The 14,576-nt window shown below is 41.0% G+C and overlaps 1 protein-coding gene across 1 annotated transcript in view; it reads right to left on the reverse strand.

Annotated features, from left to right (window-relative positions):
* LOC139278097 (mucin-2-like) overlaps positions 1–14,576 on the reverse strand; it is a 138,402-nt gene that overhangs the window by 26,703 nt on the left and 97,123 nt on the right. The window contains exons 60-77 of the mRNA XM_070896755.1: positions 11,019–11,360; positions 9,865–9,924; positions 9,540–9,578; positions 8,976–9,038; positions 8,633–8,692; positions 8,263–8,322; positions 7,922–7,978; positions 7,359–7,421; positions 7,023–7,082; positions 6,293–6,352; positions 5,950–6,009; positions 5,599–5,658; positions 5,252–5,311; positions 4,681–4,743; positions 4,335–4,394; positions 3,609–3,668; positions 476–535; positions 106–165 (exon numbers count right to left, since the gene is read on the reverse strand). Of these exons, the coding sequence (XP_070752856.1) occupies positions 106–165; positions 476–535; positions 3,609–3,668; positions 4,335–4,394; positions 4,681–4,743; positions 5,252–5,311; positions 5,599–5,658; positions 5,950–6,009; positions 6,293–6,352; positions 7,023–7,082; positions 7,359–7,421; positions 7,922–7,978; positions 8,263–8,322; positions 8,633–8,692; positions 8,976–9,038; positions 9,540–9,578; positions 9,865–9,924; positions 11,019–11,360 (1,347 nt within the window). The remainder of the gene's footprint in view (positions 1–105; positions 166–475; positions 536–3,608; positions 3,669–4,334; positions 4,395–4,680; positions 4,744–5,251; positions 5,312–5,598; positions 5,659–5,949; positions 6,010–6,292; positions 6,353–7,022; positions 7,083–7,358; positions 7,422–7,921; positions 7,979–8,262; positions 8,323–8,632; positions 8,693–8,975; positions 9,039–9,539; positions 9,579–9,864; positions 9,925–11,018; positions 11,361–14,576) is intronic.

Consider the following 14,576-nt stretch of genomic DNA (forward strand, 5'->3'; position numbering starts at 1 on the left):
ACAAGACTGAACTAATGAACTGACATTGTCTGAAAGCTGAATTTGAGAAAAGCACACTTGTGTGAACAGACTTGCTAGTGTATATTGAAAGAAGACATCACTTACCCGTTGTAGTACTGCCAGCAATATTAGGTGTGGTTGTTGTCCCTTTTGTTGTAGTTGTCACTTCAGAAGAAAAATAAAAATATTCACAATTACTACACACAAACTTGAAATCTTGCAGTATTGAGAGAGTTTCAACAATACGCTATTTTATGGATACTGAAGTGCAAGTAATGGGAATTTCTATTTGCTCGTGACTAACTAGATCGCTTTATTTCTTCTCCAGTTAAAGGATAAAAGAAATTAAAATATTACAACCAAGTTACGTAAACGTTAGTGAGTAAGCAGAGACCCCAGTGTCTGGAAATTTTTGTAATAAGATAACTTGTGCCACTGGTGTTGCTCCTGGATACTGAAAGAAGCCATCACTCACCCGGTGTGGAGCCAGTGGTGGACCCGGTTGTAGTTGCTTTCAATGTTGTTGAGATTCCTTCTGAAGAACAAGTAATCAAAACCACATCAATACAATTTAATTCCTATAGTAGTTCTGTAGAGTACCTCCATAAGACTATTTAATTACACTTTTTTCACATGTTGTATTGAAAAATCTAAATGCAGATTCAGATGGTTAGGTTTTCAAACATTGTGAAATGGAAACAGAAAACAGAGAGTCAGGATAAATTGGTCATTTTCCAGTTGGCAAACAGTGGCTGAAGGGACCAAGTGTAATGTAGCCATATTTGCTGATGATACAAAGCTTGGTGGGAAAGCAAAGTGTGAGGAGGACACAAAAAATCTGCAAAGGGATATCGACAGGCTAAGTGGGTGGGCAAAAATTTGGCAGATGGAGTATAATGTGGGAAAATGTGAGGTTATCCACTTTGGCAGAAAAAATGGAAAAGCATATTATAATTTAACTGGAGAAAAATTGCAAAGTGCTGCAGTATGGAGGGACCTGGGGGTCCTTGTGTATGAAACACAAAAAGTTAGTATGCAGGTACAGCAAGTAATCAGGAAAGCAAATGGAATGCTGGCCTTTATTGCAAGGGGGATAGAGTATAAAAGCAGGGAAGTCCTGCTACAACTGTACAGGGTATTGGTAAAGGCATACCGAGAGCACTGTATAGTTTTGGTCTCTGTATTTAAGGCAGGAGATACTTGCATTGGAGGGTGTTCAAAGAAGGTTCACTGGGTTGATTCTGGAGATGAGGGGGTTGACTTATGAAGATAGGTTGGGCGTATACACATTGGAGTTTGAGAGGTGATCTTATTGAAACATAAAAGATAATGAGGGGGCTCGACAAGGTGGATACAGAGAGGATATTTCCACACATAGGGGAAATTAAAATTAGAGGACATAGGGGCCGAAATTCACTGTCCCCGAAGGGACGGCAACTGCGGAGTTTGGCGGGGGGGAGAACACAGCGGTCGACTGATTTTCACTCCCCGAGCCATATTCAGCTCGGCGGTGGTGGGGGGGGTGGGGGTGAATTTGAGCGGTGTACACTTGCGCCATAAACGGCGCGGTGAAGCCGTTGTAAAGGAGACTATCCAGTGGAGAGCTCTGCGGCGTGCGGGCCGCGGGAAAGTCACCAGGACCGGAATTTTGAGCTTCAAAAAAGAAAGCCTTTTCTCAGCGGTGCCCCCGCAAGGTATTCGAGTCGGAGCTCGAACGGGACACCGCTGGAGTGTTGCTGTGATCGGTAGGGAAATCGTTTTATTAATTTTAGTATTTTTATTTAAGGTTACAGCAACCACTGTATATATCTTTGAATAGTTTTATTAATTATTGATTTTATTTAAGATTACAGCATCTACTGTATTTATCTTTTAATAATTATTAATTATTGATTTTATTTAAGATTACAGTATCCACTGTAATTTATCTTTTAATAGTTCGATTAATTGTTTTGGCTCCATTCAACCTGCTGAGTGCTGCTCAGAGGTTTTCACATACTCCTGTACTTTTGTACAACTTTCAGATCTGACTCTTTAGTGGAGTCCTGTGGGCTGCAGAGACCTGCTTGGCAGGGTTCACCCTGAGGATGGGAGGAGTGTTGGGAGGGCGACCCCTGGTGCACCTGGTCAAAAGCAGGGCGGCACACAGGAGAAGGCATCGCCATCAGCACCGTGCAGACAGGCAGCGGGCAAGGGAAGCAGCGACCATGATTCGTTCATCTGCACCAGACCAGCGTGCCCGCCATGTTCACCGGCCTGAATCAGGATTGGGGTAAGCTGATTGAAGACAAGGGATATCCCCAATCCCCTTGGCTGCTCACTCCACTGCGGAACCCCAGGACAGCGCCAGAGCATGCATACAATGACGCACATTATGCCACCAGGTGTATCATCGAGCTGTGCATGGGCATCCTTAAACAAAGGCTCCAGTGCCAGGACAGCTCTGGTGGCACCTTGCAGTACTCTCCTTAACGGGTCTCCATAATTGTCGTAGTCTGCTGCATCCTGCACAACCTGGCCATCATGAGGGGACAGCCGCTGGAGGTTGAGCCAGCAGTACCACTTGAGGAGGAGGAGGTGCAGGAGGAGGAGGAGAAGGATCCCCGTCTCCCCAGAGCTAGGAGGCGTCAACCCATTGCCACCCGGCAAGGGCCGGATGCAGACTGGCCAGTACCCTCCTGGGAGGGTGCATCCTCACATATATGAAGGTGCCTGACACCGCCCCTGAAATCTCCCTCCAGGCATTATGTGCTGGCGGTCTGCTAAGTCTCCCCACATCAAGAAACAGTATTCTTTTTCTGTCCTCCACACCGTCCATCAGTGTCTCCAGCCCCATATCAGTAAACCTGTTTGCTCTCCTTGCACCTCTTACACCAGCTATCCTTCCAGACTCCTTGAACTCTCTTTCCTCCTCAGGGCCTTGCAGAAAACCCTGGCCTTTTTAGCAGCTGGCTTATTAGAATCCCTTACCTCCATGCTGAATTTCTCAGTGGTGATAACGCTCAAATTAAGACAGCCACACTACTGAAAATTCCACTTTGGAAGGGTTCATTAGTGCTGGAACACATTTGTTCACATTTGGAGCTATATATGGGGCGGCCCAGCGAGGAAACAATTTTGGCGCTCATGGCCACAAAAAGGTCGGGAGGATCACCAGCTTTCCAATGGTACTGAATTTCGGGGCCATAGTCTTAAAATAAGGGGCCGCCCATTTAAAACTGAGATAAGGAGGAATTTCTTCTCTCAGAGCGTTGTAAATCTATGGAATTCTCCACCTCAGAGAGCTGTAGAGGCTGGGTCATTGGAAATATTTAAGACGGAGATAGACAGATTATTGAGCGATAAGGGAATAAAGGGTTATGGGGAGCGGGCAGGGAAGTGGAGCTGAGTCCATGATCAGATCAGCTATGATCTTATTGAATGGCGGAGCAGGCTCGAGAGGCAAAATGGCTTACTCCTCCTATTTCTTATGTTCTTATGTTTCTTTTGTAAGAAAAGGGGCTACGAGACTGAACGAATAGACTGACATTGTCTGAAATCTAAATTTGAGAAAAGCACACTGGTGTGAACAGACTTGCTGGTGTTTATTGAAAGAAGGTTTCACTTACCCGTTGTAGTGGTGTAAGCAATAACAGGTGTGGTTGTTGTCCCTTTTGTTGTGGTCGTCGCTTCGGAAGAAAAATAAAAACAATCAAAACCACAGCACTCAAGTTTGAAATCTTGCAGTATTGCTAGAGTTTCATCAGTTGGTTATTTTATTGATACTGAAGTGCAAAGAATGAGAAAAATGTTTTACTACAGTTACGAACTAGATCAACCTTTTTCTCCTTTGTCAAATAAATAAAAACTTGAAAGTGCCAAGACAACATTTGTATAATTGGTTGTGTTTGAAAAGAACTATTTCAAGTTGCTGGACAATAGACAAAAAAGGAAGAATATTAAAAACCACAACATGTCAATATTTGACAATATTTGATAATGATTCTATTGGAATTTTAAAGCATGCACAGTACCACCATCAACATGAAATGCTTATTGTACATTTCATTGAAAGGTCAGAGAAATATTCAGAAGTTGTTCAGTAAACATAGGTGAGTAAGCAGAGACAAAGAGAAGCAGAGAGATGCACAAACATCAACACAGTATTTCTCATGCTCAGACTCTGATCTGGCTTCATTCAAATAGTTAAGTTGTCAACCATTTCCCTTTGGAAGGAATGAGCTAAATATCCACAAGGGGTGAAGTAATGGACTTCCACTGTCTGAGAGATGTTAAAACAAGATTACTTGTGTCACTGGTCTTGCTGCTGGATACTGCAAGAAGCCATCACTCACCCGGTGTGGAGCCAGTAGTGGGCCCAGTTGTAGTTGCTGTCGCTGTTGTAGAGATTCCTTCTAAAGAACATTAAAAGTAATCAAAACCACTTCAGTACAATGTAAATTCCTATACTATTCTTGTAGAGTTCCTTCATAAGACTATTTAATTACACTTTCTGCAAAAGTGATGTTGAGAAAAATAAATGTAGATTCAGATGTTTTTAAATTTTCAACCATTTCCCCCCTGAAGAAATTGTCTACAAGACTGAACTAATGGACTGACATTGCCTGAAATTTGAATTTGAGAAATGTACACTGGTGTGAACGGACTTGCTGGTGTAGACTGAAAGAAAACATCACTTACCCGTTGTAGAACTGCCAGTAAACAGAGTTGTGGTTGTTGTCCCTTTTGTTGTAGTCGTCACTTCTGAAGAAAAAAAAATATTTAAAACTGCTGCACTCCGACTGCAAATCCAGCAGGTTTAATTAAAGTTCCGCTGCTAGGTTATTTTATTGGGAAAAGGAGATCATAAATGAGGAAGTTATTGACTACAGCTACTAACTAGAGCTCTTTGCTTCAAATACTGAAGTACAAACAAAAACACGAGATCGATAAATCAGCATTTGCATAATTGGTTGTGTTTCAAAACAAATCTTTCAAGTTACTGGACAAAAGAAAATTGGAAATAATATTAGCGGCCACAATGTGTCAGCGAGCATCCTTTGACAAAATTTGATAATGATTGTGTTGGGATTTGAAAGTATGCAGCGTTTCCCCGTCAGCATGAATTGGAAATTGTCGTTTCATTCAAAAGACAGTAAAATGTTAAAACTAGTTGAGTAAATGTTAATGAGCAATCCTGAGAGGGAGTTGTTGAAACGATAACTTTTGTCACAGGTCTTGCTACTGGATATTGAAAGAAACCATCACTCACCCGGTGTGGAGCCAGTAGTGGACCCGGTTGTAGTTGCTTTCACTGTTGTAGTGATTCCTTCTGCAGAGCAAGAAAAATAATTAAAACCACGACATTACGATTATAATACCGACAGTATTCCTCTAGAGTTCCTCCATAGGACTATTTTATTGCACTTGCTGCAAATATTCTTGTAAAAACTAACTGCAGATTCAGATGTCTTTAAATTTTCAACCATTTCCCCCCGCTAAATGAAAGATCTACAAGACTGAACTAATGGACCGACATTGTCTGAAATCTGAATTAGAGGAAAAGCACACTGGTGTGAACAGACTTGCTGGTGTATAGTGAAAGAAGACTTCACTTACCCGTTGTTGTAGTGTCAGCAATAATAGGTGTGGTTGTTGTTCCTTTTGTTGTAGTCGCCACTTCGGAATAAAAATAAAAACATTCACAATTACTGCACACAAACTTGAAATCCTGCAATATTGAGAGCGTTTCAACAGTAGGCTATTTTATGGACACTGAAGTGCAAAGAATGGGAATTTTTTTTTTACTAGTGACGAACTTATTTCCCCACCAGTCAAAGGATAAAAGGCAGTAAATTATTACAAACAAGTTAAGTAATTGTTCGTGAATAATCAGAGACTCCAGTGTCTGGGAGTTGTTAAAACAAACACTGGACTTGCTACTGGATATTGAAAGAAGCCATCACTCACCCGGAGTGGAGCCAGCGGTGGACCCGGTTGTAGTTGCTTTCACTGTTGTAGTGGTTCCTTCTGAAGACCAAGAAAAGTAATCATAACCGCATCACGACAATGTAAATTCCTACAGTATTCCTATAGAGTTCCTCCATAAGACGATTAAATTACACTTTATGCACATGTGATATTGAAAGATCAAAATGCATATTCAGCTGGCTAGGTTTTCAACCATTTTGAAACAAAACAAGGGTCGACAAGACCGAATTGATGGACTGATGTTGTCTGAAAGCTGAATTTGAGAAACCCACACTGGTGTGAACAGACTTGCTGGTGTATAATGAAAGAAACCATCACTTACCCGTTGTGGTAGTGTCAGCAATAATAGATGTGGCTGTTGTCCCTTTTGTTGTTGTCGTCACTTCGGAATAAAAAAAACAATCAAAACCACAGCATCCAAACTTGAAATTCTGCAGCATTGAGGGAGTTTCAGCAGTTGGCTATTTTATTGATACTAAATTGCACAGAATGAGAAAAATATTGTACTACAGCTACTGACTAGATCAACCTTTTTCTCCTTTGTCAAGTAACAAAAAACTTGAAAGTGCCAAAACAACATTTGTATAATTGGTTGTGTTTGAAAAGAACTATTTCAAGTTACTGGACAATAGACAAAAAGGGAAGAATATTAAAAACCACAACATGTCAAGGGGAACATCCTTTCACAATATTTGATAATGATTCTCTTAGAATTTGAAAGTATGCACAGTCCCACCAGCAATATGAAATGCTAATTGTACGATTCATTCAAATTTCAGAGAAATATTCAGAAAAGTTTGAGTCAATATTGGTGAACAAGCAGAGACGAAGAGAGGCAGAGACGTGGGCAAACTAGGACACAGCAATTCTCATGCTCAGCCTTTTATCTGGCTTCATTCAAATAGTTAAGTTGTCAACCATTTCCCTCTGTAAGGAATGAGCTGGATATCTACAATCTGAAGTAATGGACTTCCACTGTCTGGGAGTTGTTAAAACAAGATAACTTGTGTCACAGGTCTTGCTACTGGATATTGAAAGAAGCCATCACTCACCCAGAGTGGAGCCAGTGGTGGACCCGGTTGTAGTTGCTTTCACTGTTGTAGTGATTCCTGCTAAAACCAAGATGAGTAATCATAACCACTACAATGTAAATTTCTACGGTATTCCTGTAGAGTTCCTTCATAAGATTGTAAAATTACACTTTATACACGTGTGATATTGAAAAATCCAAATGCATAATCAGCTGGCTAGGTTTTCAACCTATTTGAAACAAAAAAAGGTCTACAAGACTGAACTGATGGACTGACATTGCCTGAAAGCTGAATTTGAGAAAACCACACTGGTGTGAACAGACATACTGGTGTAGAGTGAAAGAAACCATCACTTACCCGTTGTAGAACTGCCAGTAGACAGAGATGTGGTTGTTGCCCCTTTTGTTGTAGTTGTCACTTCTGAAGAAAAAAAAAATTTAAAACGGCTGCATTCTCACTGCAAATCCAGCAGTGTTGATAGAGTTCCACCGCTAGGTTATTTTATTGGGAAAAGGACATAATGAATGAGGAAGTAATTGACGACAGCTACTAACTAGGGTCCGTACTTCAAATACTGAAATGCAAACATAAACAGGAGACCGACAAAGTAGTATCTGCATAATTGGTTGTGTTTCAAAAGAAAAAAAGAAAATCAGTAAGAATATTAACAGCCACAACGTGTCAGCAAGCATCCTTTGACAAGATTTGATAAGAATTGTATTGGAATTTGAAAGTATGCAGAGTATCCCTGTCACCATGAAATGTAAATGATACGTTTCATTCAAAAGACAGTAAAATATTAAAACTAGTAAAGTAAACATTATTGAGTAAGCAGACGCTCCACTGTCAGGAAGTTGTTGAAACAAGATAACTTGTGTCACTGGTCTTGCTCCTGGATATCGAAAGAAGCCATCACTCACCCGGTGTGGAGCCAGTGGTGGACCCGGTTGTAGTTGCTTTCACTGTTGTGATACTTTCTGCAGAGCAAGAAAAATATTCAAAACCACCACATTACGACAAACAGACTGATAGTATTCATCTAGAGGTCCTCCATAAGGCTGTTTAATTGCTCTTGCTGCAACTGTTGTTTGAAAAACTAACTGCAGATTCAGATGTCTTTAAATTTTCAACCATTTCCTCCCTAAAAGAAGAGTCTGCAAGACTGAACTAATGGACTGGCATTGTCTGAAAGCTGAATTGGGGAAAAGCACACTTGTGTGAACAGACTTGCTGGTGCATAGTGAAAGAAGACTTCACTTACCCGTTGTAGTACTGCCAGCAATATTAGGTGTGGTTGTTGTCCCTTTTGTTGTAGTTGTCACTTCAGAAGAAAAAGAAAAATATTCACAATTACTACACACAAACTTGAAATCTTGCAGTATTGAGAGAGTTTCAACAATACACTATTTTATGGATACTGAAGTGCAAGTAATGGGAATTTCTATTTGCTAGTGACGAACTAGGTCTCTTTATTTCTTCTCCAGTCAAAGGATAAAAGAAAGTAAAATATTACAACCAAGTTACGTAAACGTTAGTGAGTAAGCAGAGACCCCACTGTCTGGAAATATTTGCAATAAGATAACTGATGTTACCAGTCTTGCTACTGGATATTGAAAGAAGCCATCACTCACCCGGTGTGGAGCCAGTAGTGGACCCGGTTGTAGTTGCTTTCACTGTTGTAGTGATTCCTTCTGAAAACCAAGAAGAGTAATCAAAACCACATCACGACAATGTAAATTCCTACAGTATTCTTGTAGAGTTCCTTCATAAGATTGTTAAATTACACTTTATGCACATGTGATATTGAAAAATCCAAATGCATATTCAGCGAGCGAGGTTTTCAACCATTTAGAAACAAAAAAAAGGTCTACAAGACTGAACTAATGTACTGACATTGCCTTAAAGCTGAATTAGAGAAAAGCACACTGGTGTGAATAGACTTACTGGTGTATAGTAAAAGAAACCATCACTTACCTGTTGTAGAACTGCCAGAAGACAGAGTTGTTGTTGTTGCCCCTTTTGTTGTAGTCGTCACTTCTAAAGAAAAAAAATATTTAAAACGGCTGCATTCCGACTGTAAATCCAACAGTGTTGATAGAGTTCCACCGCGAGGTTATTTTATTGGGAAAAGGACATAATGAATGAGGAAGTAATTGACGACAGCTACTAACTAGGGTTCCATACTTCAAATACTGAAAAGCAAACATAAACACGAGAACAACAAAGTAGTATTTGCATAATTGGTTGTGTTTCAAAAGAACTAAAGAAAATCAGAAAGAATATTAACGGCCACAATGTGTCAGCGAGCATCCTTTGACAAGATTTGATAATAATTGTATTGGAATTTGAAAGTATGCAGAGTATCCCTGTCACCATGAAATGGAAATTATATGTTTCATTCAAAAGACAGTAAAATATTAAAACTAGTTAAGTAACCATTAATGAGTAAGCAGAGGCTCCACTGTCAGGAAGTTGTTGAAACAAGATAACTTGTGTCACTGGTCTTGCTCCTGGATAGCGAAAGAAGCCATCACTCACCCGGTGTGGAGCCAGTAGTTGTTTTCACTGTTGTGATTCCTTCAGTAAAGCAAGAAAAATAATCAAAACCACTACATTACGACAAACATACTGATAGTATTCCTCTAGAGTTCCTCCATAAGGCTGTTTTATTGCTCTTCCTGCAACTGTTGTTGAAAAAACTAACTGCAGATTCAGATGTCTTTAATTTTCAACCATTTCCTCCCTAAAAGAAGAGTCTACAAGACTGAACTAATGGAGTGGCATTGTCTGAAAGCTGAATTGGGGAAAAGCACACTGGTGTGAACAGACTTGCTGGTGTTTAGTGAAAGAAGACTTCACTTACCCGTTGTAGTACTGCCAGCAATATTAGGTGTGGTTGTTGTCCCTTTTGTTGTAGTCGTCACTTCGAAAGAAAAAGAAAAACATTCAAACACTGCACTCCAACATCAATCCAGCAATATTGAGAATTTCACCAGTATTTTGTTGTTTGTTATTCGTTGATGGGATGTTGGCATCACTGGCAAGGCCAGCATTTATTGCACATCCCTACTTGCCTTTGAGAAGGTGGTGTGAGCCTAAAGCCACTGCAGTCTGTGTGGTCAAGGTATTCCCACAGTGCTGTTAGGGAGGGAGTACCAGGATTTTGACCATACGATGATGAAGGAATGGCAATATATTTCCAAGTCAGGGTGGTGTGTGACTTGAAAGGGAACTTGGAGGTGATGGTGATCACGGGGTTGGGAGGTGCTGCTGAAAAAGCCTTGGTGAGTTGCTGCAGTGCATCTTGTAGATGGTACACACTGCAGGCATGGTGCACTGGTGGTGGAGGGAGTGAATGTTTAAGGTAGTGGATGGGTTGCCAATTAAGTGGGCTGTTTTGTCCTGGCTGGTTACGAGCTTCTTGAGTGTTATTGGAGCTGCACTCATCCAGGCAAGTGGAGAGTATTCCATCACTGTCCTGATTTATGCCTTTTAGATGGTGGAAAGGCGTCGGTGAGTTAAGAAATGAGTCACTCACCACAGAATACCCAGCCTCTGACCTGCTCCTGTAGCCACGGTATTTATGTGGCTGACCCAGGATATTGGTATTGGGGGATTCGGCGATGGTAATGCCGTTGAATGTCAAAGGACAGTGGTTAGATTGTATCTTGTTGGAGATGGTCATTGCTTGGTACTTGTGTGACGCAAATGTTACTTGCCACTTATCAGCTCAAGTCTGAATGTTGTCCAGGTCTTTTTGCATGCGGGCACGGACTGCTTCATTATCTGAGGAGTTGCAAATGGCACTGATCACTGCAATCATCAGCGAACATCCCCACTTCCGACTTTATGACAGAGTGAAGGTCATTTATTGATACTGAGGCACGAATGATCAGGACATGTTTAACTACAGCTATTAACTATTATCCTTTCACCTTTGACTGCTTGATGTAATTAGTCAACTTTGATTTAACATACGGAATACATTATTAATTTGGACACAAGTTTCTCATTTACCAGAAACCATATTTGTACTGCTGGTTGTTGTGGTCATTGCTGTTTGTTTCTCGCAGCAAACTCGAATTTGGTAGTCATAACAAAACTTGGACTCCTGCAAATCATTTTCTGAGACTATGCAGGTGAGGCCCGTGTCTTTGTCGCACGTCACATTGTCTGGTGAGTCGCTTATTGGCCTCTCAGGTTCATCAACGAATTGACAGTGAATGATAGTAATTTGATCAAAAGGGGAAGAACAGTGTTTATTGTTTCGGGGGTCTAGTAATTCATAATCGCCTGGGCTGTCACTAGAAGGTGTATGTTCATTAAACCAGCGGGACCATTCGCCATGGCAGACAACCTCTGTAACAGAAAAGGAGGAGAACATATTAGACCCTCACGATCCAACCAAAACTATGAAACATAAATATGAGAGCAGCAAAGCAGCAGTTGCAGGGTGTTCGAAAAGAAGTCTTTCATACAACTGGACCAAAACAGGAATAGGCACAATATTAGCAACCACAAAATGTCATGGGAACAATTTTTGACAATATTTGTAAAATATTCTATTAGAAATTAGAAGTGTGCAGCGCATGAGCATCATTGTGACGTGCAAATTGTACATTTGAGTAGCTGCTTGAAAAATTATCACAAAAAAGTTGAATGTGAGAATAAGTGGAGACTAAATGAGACAGAGGTGGCAGCAGAGAGGAATTTTATAGATAAAACTGTATAAGCATAACTGCTCCTCGGGGCGAGATTGACTCAAAAGTGGTTTTGTCATTCTTGTAAAGTGCCATTGCTTGCAGATTGAGATGTACTGAACTTTTCAATTAATTCCATTTCAAAGGATTGGGCAACAGGTCTGCAGGGTTGAACCGATGGACTGGCAGTAATAGAGGCCCCCCCCATCCCCGGCCACCGGGCTGCTGTTCCACCTAGTGGACTACTATGGTAATGCAACTACTGATGTAAATACAATAAAAGGATCATGTAGCAAGGTCACAATTCCTGCCAACCAACAGAGAGACTTTGAAAGGTTCTTTGTTTTGCAGAACAGCTAAAAATCCAAGGTAAATTACATGCATAGTTGGCTGAACTGTTGACATTGCCAGAATCCAGATGGCTGCGCCTATGCGAATAATAGGGCATTGGGTGAGTTCCATCATGACCGAGAGACTTTCGGAGCGTATGTGGAGCAGCTAGAAACATTTTTAACCGCGAATAGTATCGTCAAAGTCCCTGCTGATGAAAACCATAACCGGACGATTTTAGAACGGAAACTGGCAATTTTCTTGATGAAGTAGGCCATGAGGTGTATGAAACTCTGAAAAATGTACTGTTCTGGTCAAGCCAAAGGACATGCCAGTGATGGAGATTAGAACAGCACTACAATCCTGAGCCCATGGAAATTGCTGAAAGTTATCGTTTTGGAAAATGAGATCAATTTATTGATGAGGGTATCGATGAGTACATTGTAGCTTTGTAGAAATACAAAGATGAGTACATTGTAGCTCGGACCATTTCCAGTCGTCAGACAACTGAGATGAATCGCCTACAGGTTATAAGTAAAAGGCAAAAGCAAAATATTGCAGACGATGGAATCTGAAATAAAAACAGAAAATGTTGGAAATTTCAGCGGGTCAGTCAGTATCTGTGGAGAGAAACAGAGTTAACGTTTCAGGTCGATAACCCTTCATCAGAAAGTAAAAGGCAGTTGGGCCTCAAGTCCTCAGCAACTGGCCATGGTAACAGTACACTGAAGTCATGCTATCAGTGCCTGGGACAACACATTTCTCAAAACTGTCCAGAAGTGAAGGCAGACTTTTTCTTCTGCAAGAAAACAGGACATCTTGCAAAGGCATGTCGACTGAAGAGCAAACTGACTTTCAATGCTAGAAGTAGATATCACGAGACACTACATAGCATTGAAGACGAGCAACAGGACGAGGTGGTTCTGGAGATACACGTCATTAGGTGCACAAGGGTATCTAACAATAATTCTCGATGTATTGTCATCTAAGTAGACGTTGCAGGAACCGGGATATCCATGGAAATAGACACTGGTGCATCCATGAGCGTAGGACCGGAATTGCTATATTTTAACAAGTTACCTGATCTTCCACTAGAGAAATTGAAGATAGAGCTGTGAGGCTACTCAGGAGAGAAAATTCCTGTTGCAGGACATATCAGCATACCGGTGAAATACAAAGATCAGTTTCAGAGCTTGCCTCTCACAGTAGTGGCAGGAGACAAGCCTGCTTTGGTAGGTAGAAATTGGTTGGATCGAGATTTTTCGCGTGGAATCGAAATTTGCATCGAAAGATGACGTCATCAAGCAGTATCCGAAGGTGTTCCGCGAAACAGGCAGTCCACCGAAAACCTCCAGGCCAGTGTCAGAGAACAGAAGGACGCTAGACCAGTTTACTGCAAGCCACGTCCCGTACCATATGCACTCAAGGAGAAAGTTGAGCAAGAAATCAAAAGATTAGTCATTGAGAACATTATCTCTCAGGTAGATCAAAGTAATGCTGATGCTATGTCAAGGTTACCATCCCCATCACAAGTTACAGCCAATAGGGAAGAAGTGTTCTATTTTTCACACATTGATGAGCTGCCAGTCGCAGCTGAAGAGAATGGTCGAGCTACCAAACGTGACCCTGGTTTTATCAATGGTGTATGATTACATCGCAAATGTCTACCAAACCAGGTATTTGAGGAAGATATTCATCCATACTTCGTTCGTAGGAATGAATTATCAGTGGATAAAGATCGTATCATGTGGGGTGCAAGAGTAGTTATCCCAAATAAGTTCAGGCCCAAATTGTTAGGAGATCTTCTTGACCAGCACCTGGGAACGTGCTTGACCAAGAGTTTTGCGCACAGTTATTTATGGTGGCCAGGTTTAGATAAAGATATAGAATACATCATTAGTCAGTGTACAACATGTCAATTGGTGAGCAAGAAACCACCAACAGTATTATTACAGACATGGAAATGGTCTCCCAGGGTGTGGCAAAGGTTGTATGTAGATTTTGCTGAGCTAGAAGGACAACAATTGTTCATTATGATGAATAGTCATTCGAAGTGGTAGAGGTGTTTTTGATGTGGAAAATAACAAGTAAAACACGAGACAATTTGCCAAGATTTTTTTCTTTCTATGGCCTGCCAGAAGAAATTGTGTCTGATAATGGGCTGCAATTTTGTTCAGGGAATTTGCAGTTTATGAGCAGAAACGGAGTGAAACATACCAAAATTCTGCCATACCAACCTGCTTCAAATGGTGCAGCAGAACGCACAGTACAAATGGTAAAACGTGCACTCATCAACCAAATGTTGGATCCAAATCCAAGGAAACGACAGTTGTCGTTGGATCACAAATTGGCAAATTTTCTAATTACTTATCATAATGGTCCTATTTTAATTGCAGATGTGGAAGGAGTTGAAAGTTGGAATGATTCGATTATTTCTGATGAGTCAGATAGTTTTGTTGCAAGTAGAGTACCAGCAGCAAATGCTACATCAGATGTACTAGAAACAAGTCCAAGAGAAAGTCAGAGTTTAATTCGGAGTCTGAAG

This window comes from Pristiophorus japonicus, chromosome 13, assembly GCF_044704955.1.
Source record: "Pristiophorus japonicus isolate sPriJap1 chromosome 13, sPriJap1.hap1, whole genome shotgun sequence".
NCBI classification, from domain to species: domain Eukaryota; kingdom Metazoa; phylum Chordata; class Chondrichthyes; family Pristiophoridae; genus Pristiophorus; species Pristiophorus japonicus.